Genomic DNA, 17,531 nt, shown 5'->3' on the forward strand with positions numbered 1-17,531 from the left:
CAACTGATCACAAAACCAAAAACTGTAACAGTAGTTGGACCATATAATGAAGAGGAAGAGACCTGGAGCTTCTTGAGCTGCTTGTTGACGCTGGTCAGGTCCTGACCCTGGTCCACGTAGCCCAGTTGTCCCTCCAGCTGGTGCAGCTGATGGTCCAGGCTGGTGTAGCTCTGCACCAGCAGGTCAGCCCGGTTGGCTTCAAACAGCTGGCGGGCCTTGGCCTGGGTGGTGCTCTCCAGGTCCTGCCAACACTCGTGGATCTCCCCCAGCTTCCTCCGCACCACCGGGCCCAGCTCGGGCTTCTCCTGGATCAACTGCTGGCCCTCCTGGAGGATGGAAGGGGGGAGCAGGTGGAGGATAGGAAGAAGAGGTTGAGAGAGATGTAGGATGGCGGTTGAAGGTTAGGGTAATGGAGAGGGAGCACATGGAGATGGAACAGAGAGGAAGGGAGATGGGGGGGGGGTTAGAGTTATTAGACATTGATGAGTGGAGGTTATAATAACATGAAAAATAAAGTCTCATTTATATCACTTATGGAACATTGGTGTCATAAACAATCTACTGTCGTAAATGTAGGATTTTATCGATTGAAATCATTCTGTAAATAGTTCCATCATAGGCAGAAACAATTTGTGACTACCACGTTGGCAGTTTACCATATGGGAGCATACATTTAAGCACTTTGTTACACCTGCTGATGTAAATTTGATTGATACGGAGTTGGCTATGGTTTTTCTAGATCTTTAATCTGGCAGGTAAATAAAATGGATTCTAAGCAATCACGTAAAATGACAAAGAAAATGCCTTCCATTGTTAGCTTGTAAGCTTGAGCTGTGACTCAGTGGTACACCTTTATGGAGGCTACAGCCTGGGCTCCAGACCAGCTGCTCCTGACTCTGGCCTATCAGTGCACATCAAATTGGGTTAGGAGGGCTTGCTTGGCCCTGGCAGCCCAGAAAACCACTTCACCTTTAGAGGTCTGAGCTCACAGATAAAACGCACTTCTCTTAACATCATTTCACTTCCTGATTGAATCATCTGGTATGGATCTCTCCTTTGTCTGTCTTCATCGGTTTGGAGGTTTCAGGTTTGACTCATTTCTTGTTGATTTCATTCATGACACACTCAGGTATTTTCAGAGTAGACCCAGATTTAAAAGCTCTCTGCATAGTCACGATTCTTTCCAGTAAGCCTAGCTTAATCGCATAACAACCGCAACCCCAGAGACTGAGCCAGCGAATGAGAGGAGATCACACTGAGTTGCTGCCTGCCGTGACACACCATCACAGACTCAGAGAGGCAGACAGACATACACTTGCTCTCTCTCCTGTGCGCCTGAGTGCACGCAAATGTTCCGAGCAATGGGGGTTGTAAACTACGCAATCATCTCACTTAATTTTCGCCGCCATGGAGACATCAGCCAGTGACGACCAGAGAGGAGATTTAACTTACCCATGATCTAACCCCCCCCCCCCCCCCCCCCCATTGTAATTCTCTCTCTGTCAGAGGTGGGTTGTGTGTGTGTGTGTGGGGGGGGGGGGGGGGGGGGCTGGATCTGAGTGAGTCAGCACAGCAGAGCTCACAGATATTACGCTCAAGGACATAAAACAAGGATGGCCTGCCTGAACTCACCATTTCCCCAAGGCACCATAAAGAGCCTATAGGGCCGCCCCCACAAAAAAAATCTATTTGCATTTCAAGCCACTATAATGTAATTCGCTGATTGGAGTTAAGTGTGCATTTCATGTGGAAGGATTGAAATGCTAGTTAGTTAAATCCCTTTGTGATCAGTTAAAAACAGTCCCGTTCCCCTGAAACACAGTACTTGGTTCTGCTTAAGGCTCAGAACAAGAAAGCATAGAAATATCTCTATTGTATATACTCCAGTTGGGAGGACATTTGCTTTGCTGCTGCTCTTAACGGCTGCACCGTCAGTGGAGTATCCTCTTCCCTCTGATCCAGCACCGTCTTCTCATGATCTGCCCACACAAAGGATGTCCTCATTTGGAGAAGCACACCCCAGCTGCACTGTGAAGGGACACACTCCCAACAGGGCCAAAATATCTCAGCATGCATATGTTACTTTCCTGATCACCGGATGAGTGGGGCAGCAAGGGTATTCTACCCAACTCGTAGACTTTGTCAGTACAAATGTTCAAAACAAGTTCATCAGTAGCCAAAAGGCCAAAAAAACTTGAATTACCATAATGACCACACAAATAACAGATGGCAAGGAAAAACAGAATCGTCACTATGTGATCATGTATGCAATATCAAACATCTGTTATTGAATTATAATTACATCAAGTGTGGCCATTGCATTTGGCTGGTTGTGTCCACGGAAGCTATTGTGTCAATATTACTCCATGTGTGAAGGCCTGAAGGCATAAATCTGCCTGGGAGGACCAGACACCGTCACGTGATTATGCTGGGGGTACCATGGCATACGTGCCAGCAGGCATCAAGAGGAGTCAACATATATCAATGAGTGTATTGAAGGAAATATCAAGCCTTGTGAAGATTGTCCTTCGTCGCTTGATCTAAGGCCTTATAATGAAGCCAGACATTGTTTATGAAATGGTTTATGGGAAGCGCATTTATTAATAGACTATTTATGTGTGGATAGTGATGTCCTTTTGATGGGTGATCACCTGGAGAAGTAAAGAAACACGTGAGAGATTCTGGTCGCTCGCCGACAATTGGTTGAGGGTGCAAACCTGTTGTCGTGCGTCGCCCAGGCCAGTAAATAACTCTTTGGGCTCTATTTTCTTCTGGTATTAAAGGCGTCACTAGTGTCAAATGCAAGCTCTTTGGCAATTCCGTGTCTTCTGGCCTAAGTGTGCATACATTGCCTTGTGCTCATGGAACGAGAGATGTGATTGATGATATCATCCTCGTCCATGGGCTAATGGTGAGAAAGTTCACGGCTTGAATGAAATTTTGTCTGCTATTTCTGGAGAAGTGCAAATATGATCTGTAAAAAGGTTTCCTGATGTTCATAAAACATTACATTTGCGAGCAGTATAACGTCGAGTGGACATAACCCCTTTCTCTTTATAATGGATCTTTATCCAGCTCCTGTGAAAAGTTTGGATGTGCGTAAAATCCTCCATAGTCTAAGTTGGCTTGTGTGTATTACACGCCCACAGGGAGAAACTGTATTTACAGATAGCCTATTTAAAACAAGTTGTTGTTTCGTTTTATTCGAATTCAATCTTTTCAGGCCAGACTGCAATTTACAGTAGGCCTAGCCCCTATTTCAGTGCAAACGCTATAGCCTATAAAAAAAAAATATTTACAAAAATTCAGTGAGAAGTAGGCATTGGTCTGAAGCCCAAAAATAAATTCAATTCACAATGTGTACTGCTCTACCAAGGTTTTCCAAAACACAACTTTGACCTACAAGAGTAGTTACATTGCTTTCAGCAAGTATTCGTACACCTGGACATAGTCCACATTTTGTTGTGTTACAGCCTGAATTCAAAACAGATTAAATAGATTTTTCTCTCACCCCTCTACATACAATAGCCCATAGTAGTCCAGTGTATAGTCCAGTGTATATTTGTGACTCGTTTCAGGAAACTAGGCGTATGTCGTGCGTCATTACTTCACAGGAGCGTCATTTGAACATAAACATTTCTTAATCAAAATGCATTTTTATAAAACACATGTCTGCGGACTACGTCCATGTATACAGGTAAGATAGTCTTGCTAGTTACATTTTCAGATATTAAACGTTTCTAATTTTGTCAGAAAGTCATTTTCATTTCAAGTTAAAGTGTAGTGTTAGATAGCTAGCTAGTTAACGTTAAGTGTATGATCTGTTTAGTAATATTATTCATATCTCAGAGCCATTTGAATTGCTAGTTACAGTCTAATGTAGCTAGCTAACATTGAACCTGGTTGGTTAGCTACCTGCAGATTCAGGTAGTAACATTATGAGTTGTGATTATGGTTCATTGTTTAGCTAGCTAGCTACATGTCTAAACAAAAGATTCCACTATGCAAATAACTATTTCAATAGAATGTGTATGATGTCACTGCGTCAACTGTCGATAAAGGTAGCTGGTAAATTCTCTGGCTGTCTTTTCTAATTTCAGAGCACTCTCGTCTGAGTGTGCCAGAGTGCAGAATAACTGACTAATTTATGAACACTCAACACCCGTTGAATATAGCCGGTGTCAGTAAATGTTGGAAAAAAACATAATTAAATTGTTGCCAGCAGCACAGTTGCAAACACCAATGCCCTGAATAACATAAAAACTGCCTAACCAGCTCTGTTAGAGCGAGTAAAATGGTGAGCTGTTCTCTCATTTGTGTTTGGACGTAGCTAGCAAGCTAGCCAGCGTTAGTCAGTTAGCTTGGGTGCTTGACTGCTGTTAGGACAGAACACTTGGATCAACCCTACTCCTCGGCCAGAGCGTCAGTGTGCGCACTGAACGCGCTGAATTTAAGAATGGACAATCTGAAAACCCGCTGAGTTAACGAACGTCCAGAGCACACTCTGGCACTCCAGATTAAATTTATGAACACACCCGTAGTAAATATTTGGTTGTTTAGTACATAGCCTCACATGTGAATCCTTAAAGAGATGGGTGGGGTTAAAGCTTAAAAGGGTGTGAACAATGCTGAATGGGTGTTGGCAAAGAAGAGCTCTCCAGTAGGTACCAAAACATTCAACATCCATTTTCTCAAAAGTGAAGTTACAAGTTTATCAACTTTCCAAGCAGAATTACTTTCCCATTGCTCCTCAACTGTAGTGTATGCTATACCATTTTCTAGCTCTGAGTCTCTACTTTCATCCAATGTAAAAAACACAATTTCAAAGACCAAATCCAGCATGTCGGTCACATTTGGCCTTGTGTTTTAAGTTATTGTCCTATTGAAAGGTGAATTTGTCTTCCAGTTTCTGTTGGAAAGCAGACTGAACCAGGTTTTCCTCTAGGATTTTACATGTGCTTAGCTCTATTAATTTTCTTTTTATCCTAAAAACACTCCCAAGCATACCCATAACATGATGCAGCCACCACTATGCTTGAAAATATGAAGAGTGGTACTCAGTGATGTGTTGGATTTGCCACAAACATAAATCAAATGAAATTGTATGTCACATGCGCCGAATACAACCTTACCGTGAATACAACCTTACCGTAACCAATCATGCAGTTCAAGAAATAGAGTTAAGAAAATATTTACTAAATAAACTAAAGTAAAAAAAATGTATCTAATCAAAAAGTAACACAAGAAAATGACATAACAATAACGAGGCTATATACAGGGGGTACCGGTACCGAGTCAATGTGTGGGGGTACAGGTTAGTCGAGGTTATTTGTAAAGTGACTATGCATAGATAATGAACAGCGAGTGGGGGTAGGCGGGAGTCAATGTAAATAGCCCGGGTGGCCATTTTATTAATTGTTGTTCAGCAGTCTTATGGCTTGGGGGTAGAAGCTGTTAAGGAGCCTTTTGGTCCTAGACTTGGCACTCCTTTACCGCTTGCCGTGCGGTAGCAGAGAGAAGAGTCTATGACTTGGGTGACTGGAGTCTTTGACCATGTTTTTGGCCTCCCTCTGACACTGCCTAGTATATACTGTAGGTCCTGGATGTCAGGAAGCTTGGTCACAGTGATGTACTGGGCCGTACACACTACCCTCTGTAGTGCCTTACGGTCAGATGTCGAGCAGTTGCCATACCAGGCGGTGATGCAACCAGTCAGGATGCTCTCGATGGTACAGCTGTAGAACTTTGAGGATCTGGGGACCCATGCCAAAACATAACAGTTTGTATTCAGTACATAAAGTACATTTCTTTGCCACATTTTTTGCAATTTTACTTTAATGCCTTATTGAAAACCGAATGCATGTTTGGAATATTTGTATTCTGTACATGCTTCCTTCTTTTTACACTGTTATTAAGGCTAGTATTGTGGAGTTACAACAATGTTGTTGATCTATCCTCAGTTTTTTCCTATCACATCCATTAAACTGTTTTAAAGTCCCCATTGGCCTCATGGTGAAATCCCTGAGCAGTTTTCTTCCTCTCCGGCAACTGAGTTAGGAAGGAAGCCTGTATCTTTGTAGTGACTGGGTGTATTGATACACCATCCAAAGAATCATTCATAACTTCACCATGCTCAAAGGGATATTCAGTGCCTGCTTTTTACTCACCTACAAATAGGTTATCTTCTTTGCAAGGCATTGGAAAACCTCCCTGGTCTTTGTGGTTGAGTCTGAGTTTGAAATGCATTACTTGACTGAGGGACCATACAGATAATTGTACAGTATGTGTGGGGTAAAGAGATGAGGTAGTCATTTAAAAATCATGTTAAACATTATTATTGCACAATCGTCCATGCAACTTATTATGTGACTTGATAAGCACATTTTTACTCCTGAACTTATTTAGGCTTGCCATAACAAAGGGGTTAAATACTAATTGACTCAAGACATTTCAGCTTTTAATTTTGAATGAATGTGTAAAAGTGTCTAAAAACATAATTCCACTTTGACATTATGGGGTATTGTGTCTTATGCCAGTGACACAAAATCTCAATTGAATCCATTTTAAATTCAGGTTGTAACACAACAAAATGTGGAAAATGTAAAGGTGTGTGAATACTTTCTGAAGGCACTGTATGTTGGTCTATTGTACTTCCAATGATGTGTAGGCAGGTTGCTTAGGATTCCAACCTTCTCAAACAGCCTAATTCATACTCTTAGAGGAGGTGGTCTCACAATAATGCAATGTCTCTGTTCTTTCACTCTGTACTGAGTGTATGTTTATTTCTCTAGCTTGTTGAAAAACAAGAGTCTAAAACAATTTCATTTGATCACATAGCTAACGGAGTTAGCAAGCGTGGCATTTTCTTTTGACTGTGCACAGGTCTCGCAAGCAAACAATGATCTTTTTACTTGTGGTAGGCGACTTCAGGTTTTCGGGTACACAGTGAAAATGAACTTGACACTTGCAAATGTGGATTATAATGACGAAAATAAAATTGCATTGACATTTATACATAAGGTAAGGAATAGAATTTGGATCTTCTAACAGTCATGCGTCTGTTCTGGTGTGCATATGTATTATAAATTAGCAGCGTGGCAGTTTCCCCAAGTTCAGTGTATCTAACTGCCTATAATAGCATCCAAGGATAATCAATAGTTTATTTGTTTGTGCTCTGGTTACACGCAACTGTCCAGGTCAGCAGTTTACACATTTTACTACACCCGCAATAACATCTGCTAAACATGTGACTAATAATATTGTATTTGATTTGGACTTCAGCCATGTGAAAAACCTCCCATAGCACAATATACCTAGCTTGCTAGCTACCTTCCTTTTGCTTCTCATCCAACCCGGCGTTAGTTAGCTTGATACAGATGTTAGCCTTATACTAGCTAGCTGCTACTGTTGTGTAGAAAACGAGTTGCACCCGGTTTTAGAACTCAGATTCAGCAGGAAAGATGTTAGCATTGTCAGAAATGCTATAAAAAAAAGGTAGCACATCATTGGTTTATATTGGGCAGAAATGTGCACGTGAGAGCACTAAATTATGAATTGAATTAAAACTGTTGCACCTAAAAACGTTTTCAGTCCAAATGGATCTAAGTCTAATGGTCACCTTATGGACTATGTCGCCTCGTTTTAATCCGATGTCTAGAATTTGAGCTAGGTTTGGGCAAAACATTGTCTGACAATCATAATGCTTATGACCCTGTCAGAAATCCGGTATAGTGGTTCTCGGATCATGACGAGAGGTGGAGATAGTGTTGCGTACCTCCAATGAAGTTGATTTGCAAATTTTCATCAACATTGGTGTCATATTGGCATACACATGTTGGTTGGGAGATTTGAATTTAACATTGAGTTTCAACCAACGCATACTATAGTCGCACAACTATGTTTAACAATGTATTTCCATATTAAAGCAATTCAATTAGAATAATGTAGACTGCAAACATGTTCAAAATATTTAACAAATATTGGGCAGGCTATTGAACTAGGCTATAACGGACTAACATTCGAATTGGAGTTGATGACAACGCTCTGATAGGCCATTGAGAGGCCAAGCTTCGACAAACTGTCAACTTTATCATTCATCAAAACGCAACCCTTTTGCGACACCGCCAGCTAATGCGCCCATAATTCTGGTTGTGAAAATGTCCGAAATATTTCTGACACACCCCAAACCTATAAAGCTGCCACCCGCGCTAAGATTTACCATTACATTAGGTTTGTCAAAATACTGCTATTTATGTATAAAGTATAAATACAATGTGAGCATGTTTGACAAATGATACGTTAAGGATAATCTAAAGAAATGTAAATTATTACGTTGGTTTTTCTCGTTGATTGAAGAGGGTTATGTTCATTTCCTGGTCTGAGAATTGATGGGCAAATGGGCGCGTTCCAGTGCATGCTTAATGATACGGTTAATGCAGTAGTAGCTTATCCCGGGGGGACTTGTTCATATCCCAGATTGTGTTTATGCTCTAAAACATGGAATAGCACCTGTATTGAAGTGTGTGCTAGGAAAATATGTATATGTTTATTAACTGAACATGTTGTTTGGTATTTCATGCCTTGTAATTGATAATTGACCATGATGTCAATTGGGTTGTTCTCATTGGTCAAATGCATAATGGGAAGTGTTATTATTATTATTTTAGTTCTGTAATTTCCTTGTTAGAGGGAGAGAAAGGGTAAAGTCGGCATGCTTCTGGGTTTTCAGGTATGATTGAAACCTGTTTTTTTTTTTTTTTTTTTTTTTTTAGCTCTATTTGATTTGATTTATGTTCCTTGTGTCCAGTTAATTATTTTTTATATGGTGTTCAGTGGCTAAATCTTCACTTGCAAATAAAAGGCCTCAATCTGATCTGCATTACGGCCTCCTCACCATTCAAATAATGCCATTGGGTCAACTTTACAAGTCTACATGATGTACTTGGCCTTCCATCATTTTTATAGCACAGTATCTTGTATTAATTAAGAAAAGCAAAAATGTTGCCAAGATATTGTGAAGAACCGGTGTTAACAGCAATGTTCCACTAATCATTAAGAGGACACTGTGATAGCTAGGTATTAGCAATGTCCTGACACGGTTGAACATGGAACTGTATGACATAATTGTCTGCCTCCCTCTACCTCCCTACCATGTCCTGTCGTCTAGGAAGCTCTGACTGTTCTCTCTCTCTGCTTACTCGCCCTCTCGGCTCACACGCCCCATACAGTGGGGCAAAAAAGTATTTAGTCAGCCAGTGCAAGTTCTCCCACTTAAAAAGATGAGGCCTGTAATTTTCATCATAGGTACACTTCAACTATGACAGACAAAATGAGAAAAAAAATCCAGAAAATCACATTGTAGGATTTGCTATGAATTTATTTGCAAATTATGGTTGAAAATAAGTATTTGGTCACCTACAAACAAGCAAGATTTCTGGCTCTCACAGACCTGTAACTTCTTCTTTAAGAGGCTCCTCTGTCCTCCACTCGTTACCTGTATTAATGGCACCTGTTTGAACTTGTTATCAGTATAAAAGACACCTATCCAACCTCAAACAGTCACACTCCAAACTCCACTATGGCCAAGACCAAAGAGCTGTCAAAGGACACCAGAAACAAAATGGTAGACCTGCACCAGGCTGGGAAGACTGAATCTGCAATAGGTAAGCAGCTTGGTTTGAAGAAATAAACTGTGGGAGCAATTATTAGGAAATGGAAGACATACAAGACCACTGATAATCTCCCTCGATCTGGGACTCCACGCAAGATCTCACCCCGTGGGGTCAAAATGATCACAAGAACGGTGAGCAAAAATCCCAGAACCACACGGGGGGACCTAGTGAATGACCTGCAGAGAGCTGGGAGTTTGCTAGAGAGCATTTGGATGATCCAGAAGAAGATTGGGAGAATGTCATATAGTCAGATGAAACCAAAATAGAACTTTTTGGTAAAAACTCAACTCGTCGTGTTTGGAGGACAAAGAATGCTGAGTTGCATCCAAAGAACACCATACCTACTGTGAAGCATGGGGGTGGAAACATCATGCTTTGGGGCTATTTTTCTGCAAAGGGACCAGGACGACTGATCCGTGTAAAGGAAAGAATGAATGGGGCCATGTATCGTGAGATTTTGAGTGAAAACCTCCTTCCATCAGCAAGGGCATTGAAGATGAAACGTGGCTGGGTCTTTCAGCATGACAATGATCCCAAACACACCGCCCGGGCAACGAAGGAGTGGCTTTGTAAGAAGCATTTCAAGGTCCTGGAGTGGCCTAGACAGTCTCCAGATCTCAACCCCGTAAAAAATCTTTGGAGGGAGTTGAAAGTCCGTGTTGCCCAGCAACAGCCCCAAAACATCACTGCTCTAGAGGAGATCTGCATGGAGGAATGGGCCAAAATACCAGCAACAGTGTGTGAACACCTTGTGAAGACTTACAGAAAACGTTTGACCTCTGTCATTGCCAACAAAGGGTATATAACAAAGTATTGAGATAAACTTTTGTTATTGACCAAATACTTATTTTCCACCATAATTTGCAAATAAATTCATTAGAAATACTACAATGTGATTTTCTGGATTTTTTTTCTCATTTTGTCTGTCATAGTTGAAGTGTACCTATGATGAAAATGACAGGCCTCTCTCATCTTTTTAAGTGGCAGAACTTGCACAATTGGTGGCTGACTAAATACTTTTTTTCCCCCACTGTATATTGCAGGGCCTGCAAAAACACAGGGGTCAAACTCTACTCCCAAAGGGGTTAAGGAAAGTGTGTGTGTGTGTGTGTGTGTGTGTGTGTGTGTGTGTGTGTGTGTGTGTGTGTGTGAGTGATACGAGTCATGGTATGCCAAGGACCTAACAGATGGAGTTGCAACTATAAAAGGCAGTGATTATGTTGTTATGGCATCACTATTAATGGAGTGTCAGGGTCGCTGCTGATAATGCTGAATGCTTTTCATAATATATAACCCAGAACACACACACGCACGATGTACACACATACACTCTGAAACAAAAGAGAGAGAGAGAGAGAGTCACCTTTGTAACTTATCCAGGAGGTCCCTATTATAATAAGAGTGAGGGGTCTAGAGAATAGAAGGGTGAGATTCACATACTTATTGTAGATATGAGGCCAATTAATTATCTGAAAAGCAAGGGGGAAGGGGAAATAAGAGCCCATGGGGCTTTGGGTAACAATAGCATTGAGAGAAACAGCGGTAGGCCCAATTTGTAACAACTTCTACACACTGCAGGGACAAGAACTAGATCCAATGATTACAATCCCACCTGAAGCATGTTCAATTCTACACTTCCAAAATTAGGTTTGACACCCAAAGACACCGGGTCGTTATCACATTGAACATCGTGTAACAAAATGTCCATCAACTACGTTGTATTGATTTTCAGAATATAAAGGTGGATGTGGACATGGGTGTGACTTTCCATTTAGAAACAAGAACCCTAGCTGTAGATGCCATCTACAGACCTAGCAACTAAGGGGTAGCCAGCTAGCCGTCTCACCTGCATCGGATCCCTGTAATTACAATAGTGAGGGCATACATTTTCATTCTTTATCAGTGAAGTCATACATTTTCTGGTACTCTTCACACTAGCCCTTTAATACGTCACTTCCTGCTGGACAAATTACCTTCACACATGAGGTACGCCGAGAGGGGACAGGCCTGGCAACCACTGCAAGCAAGGCCACATATCCGTATCCGGCAAAGTTGCACCTTCCAACAGCTGCCGGGCATGTGACGTCGGGGAGAAAATCCACCTGGTAAAAATGTCTACCACCTTAGAACAGTGACAGTCACAGGGTAAGAGGGTCACCTGCATCAGAAGGCTGGTAGGTTCAGTAACACCAGAGATTCTAGCTGCTATATAGGCGGAGACTTTATTTACTCAAAACCTTGGAGACAGTCCTAGACCCTTTCATATATAACCAATTTGCTTTGGGTAAAATGTTTGATAGAGAGCACAGCTCTTGAAAATCCAGGAGGGGGAAAATAATGTTTCCCAGGACTACCCTAACTCAAACCCATTGGGTTGTAACACTAGCGCCGCCCCAACAGATTTATTACAGCTACAGCTTGCTAGGCCTGTCCCCTTGGGTAGTCTTAACATTGGCTATATGAAATGGATTCTTGCACCCACGTAAGACCACCAACTTGCCCTTTACAGAGGGCTATGTTCGCCTACGGCGATCTCAGTGTTGCCGTTACAGAGGGAAATCTATAGGCAGGTCAGAGTGTATCAACACAGATGAGTAAAATATATGAGACAGAATACCGGCGAAAACAGACAGTATTATAACCTATTCTGATATGGTTTTATAGAAAAATGTCTGCTGTGCAAGTACAATAGAAAGTTCACATCCATGAAAAACATCATGAATGCCAAATGCAAAACCTCTCCACTGTTATTCAATATTATGGTATAGCCTACAGTATTAATATAAGCCATGCAGTGTAGGTTTAAAAAAAAAAAAAAAAATCAGAATAAAGGGGGCAGTGGCGAAGGGAACGGTCGCCGTGGCAAACTGCGTAGGCAGAACAGTGTGGTCTGCAGTCGGGTCCATACACTGAACACCATCAGCTATGTGGACAATGGTAAAGAAATCAAACGTTTCTAAAATACTGAGATCTTTCTAAGGCATATCTGATATTCATGTCTCAATCTGAGAACAAAAGCATGGTCATTATCCTGAATCGTGAACAAAGATCAAACTCAATGTCTCGAGTTGATCTGTGTTTGAATTTGTCAAGCAAAGAGATATTCATGAACCTCTGTGGTTCTACACATGTCTGGATTCCAAGCTAGATTCCTCCATAATACACAGTGCATTCTGAAAGTATTCAGACCCCTTGACTTTTCTCTAATCAATCTACACACAATACCCCATAATGACAAAGCGAAAATAGGTTTTTAGACGAATACATTTACATAAGTATTCAGACCCTTTCCTCAGTACTTTGTTGAAGCACCTTTGGCAGCGATTACAGCCTCAAGTCTTCTTGGGTATGATGCTACAAGCTTGGCACACCTGTATTTGGGGAGATTCTCCCATTCGTCTCAGCAGATCCTCTAATGCTCTGTCAGGTTGGTTGGGGAACATCACTGCATAGCAATTTTCAGGTCTCTCCAGAGTTGTTAGATCGAGTTCAAGTCCGGGCTCTGGCTGGGCAACTCATGGACCTGAAGCCACTCCTGCGTTGCCTTGGCTGTGTGCTTACAGTCGTGATCCCTTTGGAAGGTGAACCTTCGCCCCAGTTTGAGGTCCTGGGCGCACTGGAGCAGGTTTTCATCAAGGATCTCTCTGTACTTTGCTCCGTTAATCTTTCACTAAATCCTGACTAGTCTCCCAGTCCCTGCCGTTGAAAAACATCCCCACAGCATGCTGCTGCCACCACCATGCTTCACTGTAGAGATGGTGCCAGGTTTCCTCCAGGTGTGACGCTTGCAATTCAGGCCAAAGATTTCAATCTTGGTTTCATCAGACCAGAGAATCTTGTTTCTCAAGGTCTGAGAGTCCTTTAGGTGGCTTTTGGCAAACTCCAAGTGGGCTGTCGTACCTTTTACTGAGGAGTGGCTTCCATCTGGCCACTCTACCATAAAGGCCTGATTGGTGGAGTGCTGCAGAGATGGTTGTCCTTCTGGAAAGTTCCTCCATCTTCACAGAGCTCTGTCAGTGACAATCGGGTTCTTGGTCACCTCCCTGACCAATGTCCTTCTCCCCCGATTGCTCAGTTTGGCCGGGCGGCAGCTCTAGGAAGCGTCTTGGTGGTTCCAAAATTCTTCCATTTAAGAATGGAGGCCACTGTGATATTGGGGACTTCAATGCTGCAGGAATTTTTTTGGTACCCTTCCCCAGATCTGTACCTCGACACAATCCAGTCTCAGTGCTCTACGAACAATTCCTTCGACCTCGTGGTTTGGATTTTGCTCTGACATGCGCAGTCAATGCTGGGACCTTATGTAGACATATGTGCCAAATCATGTACAATCAATTGAATTTACCACATGCGGACTCCAATCAAGTTGTAGAACCACCTCAAGGATGATCAATGGAAACAGGATGCACCTGAGCTCAATTTCGAGTCCTATAGCAAAAGGTCTGAATACTTAAATTTGCAAAAATTTAAAAAACATTTTTATTTTATTTAACTGTTTTCGCTTTGTTATGTGTGTAGATTGATGAGGATTTAATCCCTTTTAGAATAAGGCTGTGATGTAACAAAATGTGGAAAAAGTCAAGGGCTCTGAATACTTTCCAAATGTAGTGTAAATATATTTTCCATAATTTTCAGATTTGACAGATATCAGGCAACCCCCATACTCTCTCACACAAACACACAGAGCAGGTCACCAGTTGGCATGGCTTCAGATGAGACACACACACACGGTAGGGCTGTGCTACGGTGCGTTTAGGGTGTCTGTCGCAACATGTTTATTCTGTTTTTTCCCACCAACGTTATGCCGGGGGCCCTGGGGGAGAAAACTGTGTTTCTGTTTGGGTACACAGCATCACTGGGAGGACATGTGGCTTATCATACTGTACCTCGAAATAATTTACTGTACGAGGAGCTATATGCGGATAACATTCTTCCAATTATTCTCCTGAGCTTATCGGCATGCCCATGGGCGCGCCTCCAAGCAATCGTTCCCTTGTACAGTAGCTGCAGTAAGCACTTTCCAATACCACTCCAGTATCTATCTACGCAGATGACCTGAATTTTTATCTATAATGGATCGTACCCCTTAGACTCAGCCTGGATGACGCCACTGCATTACACTTCTGTATATACTTAGGCCTAAATGGCCTCCACGTTCCCATACTGACAGTGTTCAGTGAAAATGCTCGCTTTCCCACTCAACTTCATGTGCACCTAGTGCAGCCCTGTTCCGGTTAGGAGGAATAGGCTGGATATAACAGGGTACAATGAGCCACAACCGAGCCAGTGGGTGTCCTTGTGTTACTTGCCTAAAGCAATTATCCCACTGATGTTACAGTTTGTATCAATCTGATAGGGCAGGCAGGGCCCATAGATATGATGTGGTGATGTGACCAGTGGAGATTTCAGGCAAAGCTGTTCGTGCTGAGCTCATAGGCACATCAGGGAATCTCTGGTTTCACCAGAGCTCTTAGAGACGATTCACTGACATTCAACCATCCACTCGCAGTGCCCGTGATTGTGCTTTTATTCAACTAACGGTAAACCAAATGACAATTCTCGTCCAGTTTATGCATGTTTTCTGTGTCACACTCCAAACAGGCTTAGAAATCATGAATAGCTAAATAAATCATATAAGAGCATATAAAAATCGTTACGAACCACAAATATTGCAGATACTATTGTTAGTTGATTTATATACAGTATATATGCTGGTCTCATCACATTGTAACAAGGAACATTGTATTTCTAACCTACAAAACAAAACAAATGACGTAGTAAAGAATGAGTTGACACCAACTTACCCTCCCCCTCCCCATCCCCAACCACACACCCAAAACTCTGCCACCCCCAACAGAGCACCCAGCTCAGTCTCCCCTTCCCCATTCCTGAGCATCAGCTCATGGTAGATACCCACCCCCAGCCTCTATGTCGAGCCCCAGCGGCAGTGTACTCACCCTCTCGATCTTCTCCAGCCACTCCTTGTTCTGGGCCAGCTCGGCCATGAAAGCCTGGTGCTTCAGCCACTTCTTGTGCAGCTTCTGCGTCTCATCGCGGGACGTGTCACGAGCCATGAGCATCTTCTCTGCCACCCAGTCTCCAAGCTGAGGGACAAGGGACAGAGCTGTCAGTACAGGGTGATCATGCCACTCAATGCATTTGTACTGTCATCTAGTTGGACAATGTAGGCTACTAACAGATGGATGCAGAGTAGCATAGATGCACACATACATAAGAGACACACACACACACACAATACCTGTACAAGCACAAACAGAGACGTATTCAGGCTGAACATATGACCATAGTCATGTGAAAACCTAAGAGATAAATGCAAACAAAAATGAACACCCATGGAAATAATAGAAAAGCAATCATCCAAAACACATGAACACATGAACACAGAGACACCAGGTCAAGCACATGCATATTAAACACATACGGCAGACACATGAATGAAGACACACGTGTTGTACACACAAGCATACACATGGTAACAGCAATTCATTCACATGTACACAGAACACACACAAGCACACGTCAACACAAGCACATAATCCATTGGCACATTAGTTATAAAAGCAAGCTGACCATTACATTTAGGGCCAAACATACAAAAGGACTTGCAAATATCCCTGCCCATTCAACATCATCAGTACAAGCAATATCTCCATCGCCTGCCTGCCACCCACATATTTCCACCCCCATCCTCTGAACTAGTCTCTCTCGTCCTCGACTGCTAGTCCCCTGAGATTTAACGGGAAATCGGTTCCATTTACCGGCAGGCAGCGTTTAACGGGAACAACTCATAGGCTTGTGATGGGTGGCGGTACGTATCCACATCCTCGACCTGCCCATCCAGGTAGGAATAAAGCACAAATCCCCACAGTCAAAGAGAGATGCTGCAGGAATCAAAACAAACAAGCAGCAAGGCAAAGCTGCTCCTCCCCCCCCAAAAAACCCCAGATAAGATGACGTTGAGGCTGCACTAGCCCCTCTGCTGCTGCGTTGCCGTGGCGCGTTTCTCTGGCTGGTGTGTTCAACCCAGAGAGAGGGAGATAGACGGGAAGGAGGCGGACCACTGACAAGTGAGAGAGAATGAGAAATGGAGAAATGAAAAATCTCCCCAAAACAATAAACTCGCAGGCTCCAGGAGCAGGTTTGCCCCTCCCCATGAACCTATCCTCTCCCCCTCATTCAGCCCCCACCTACAGATAGCTGGGCTGGGATTTGGAGGCATCCGTGATAGCCTGGAGGCTCAGTGGTTGTGGTTGGTAATGCTGTGAGGAGAGGGAGGGAGGAAGGAGGGATTAGATGCGGGAGGAGGGGGCTGGCGTTTGATAGTGTCAAGGGGGGGTGGAGGGGAGAGATTCTGCTCCTCTGGCTCCTCCAAAGAAATCCAGACACGAAATCCAGACACCTCACGACTCCCTCTATCACATTCCTATTGTCTTTCTTCTCCACCCCCAACCCCCACCCCTTTTGCCTGGCTCTCTCTCGCTCTTGGTTTGTCCCTCTGCTGCAGTCCTTGCCTCTTCCAGGTGCACGCGGCTGTATTCCCGGGCTGTCACAAGCCCCAGTATCTCCGACCCTGCTGCTGCTGCAGTGGCTGAGCAGTGCGAGGTGATCGAAAGCTTGCACTGGATCGAGCCATCGAGGGAGAGCCAGCGAGAGAGCGAGAGAGGGGGGGGGGGGGTGAGCAGCAGAGAGAGAGAGAGATCCTACGCTGTTGTGAGGCGTCACCAGGGAGAATACTCTGCACTTGAAATTACATCACTGAGTGTGGGGGGGGGGGGGGGGGGGGGGGGGGGGTTGGTAGATTTACTGCTCTGCTTTCGTTTAAAGGGTCCACGGTATATT

The 17,531-nt window shown here is 43.2% G+C and overlaps 1 protein-coding gene across 13 annotated transcripts in view; it reads right to left on the reverse strand.

Moving 5' to 3' along the window:
* The window catches only part of LOC110507062 (spectrin beta chain, non-erythrocytic 4), a 65,082-nt gene that overhangs the window by 14,607 nt on the left and 32,944 nt on the right, over positions 1–17,531 (reverse strand). For 9 of the 13 annotated variants that reach the window (XR_005039987.2, XM_090224330.1, XM_036964976.2 and 6 more), the window contains exons 19-20: positions 15,629–15,775; positions 63–326 (exon numbers count right to left, since the gene is read on the reverse strand). Coding sequence is in view for 12 of the 13 variants with exons in the window: in XM_090224330.1 (XP_090080456.1) it covers positions 63–326; positions 15,629–15,775 (411 nt within the window). In the remaining variant the exon portion in view is untranslated. Of the gene's footprint in view, positions 1–62; positions 327–15,628; positions 15,776–16,450; positions 17,292–17,531 lie in introns of those variants that run through there. The other 4 variants (XM_090224333.1, XM_090224331.1, XM_036964975.2 and 1 more) reach the window with 2 other exon arrangements.

Source organism: Oncorhynchus mykiss, chromosome 27 (assembly GCF_057628025.1).
Source record: "Oncorhynchus mykiss isolate SJ-2025 chromosome 27, ASM5762802v1, whole genome shotgun sequence".
In the NCBI taxonomy this organism is placed as follows: Eukaryota; Metazoa; Chordata; class Actinopteri; order Salmoniformes; family Salmonidae; genus Oncorhynchus; species Oncorhynchus mykiss.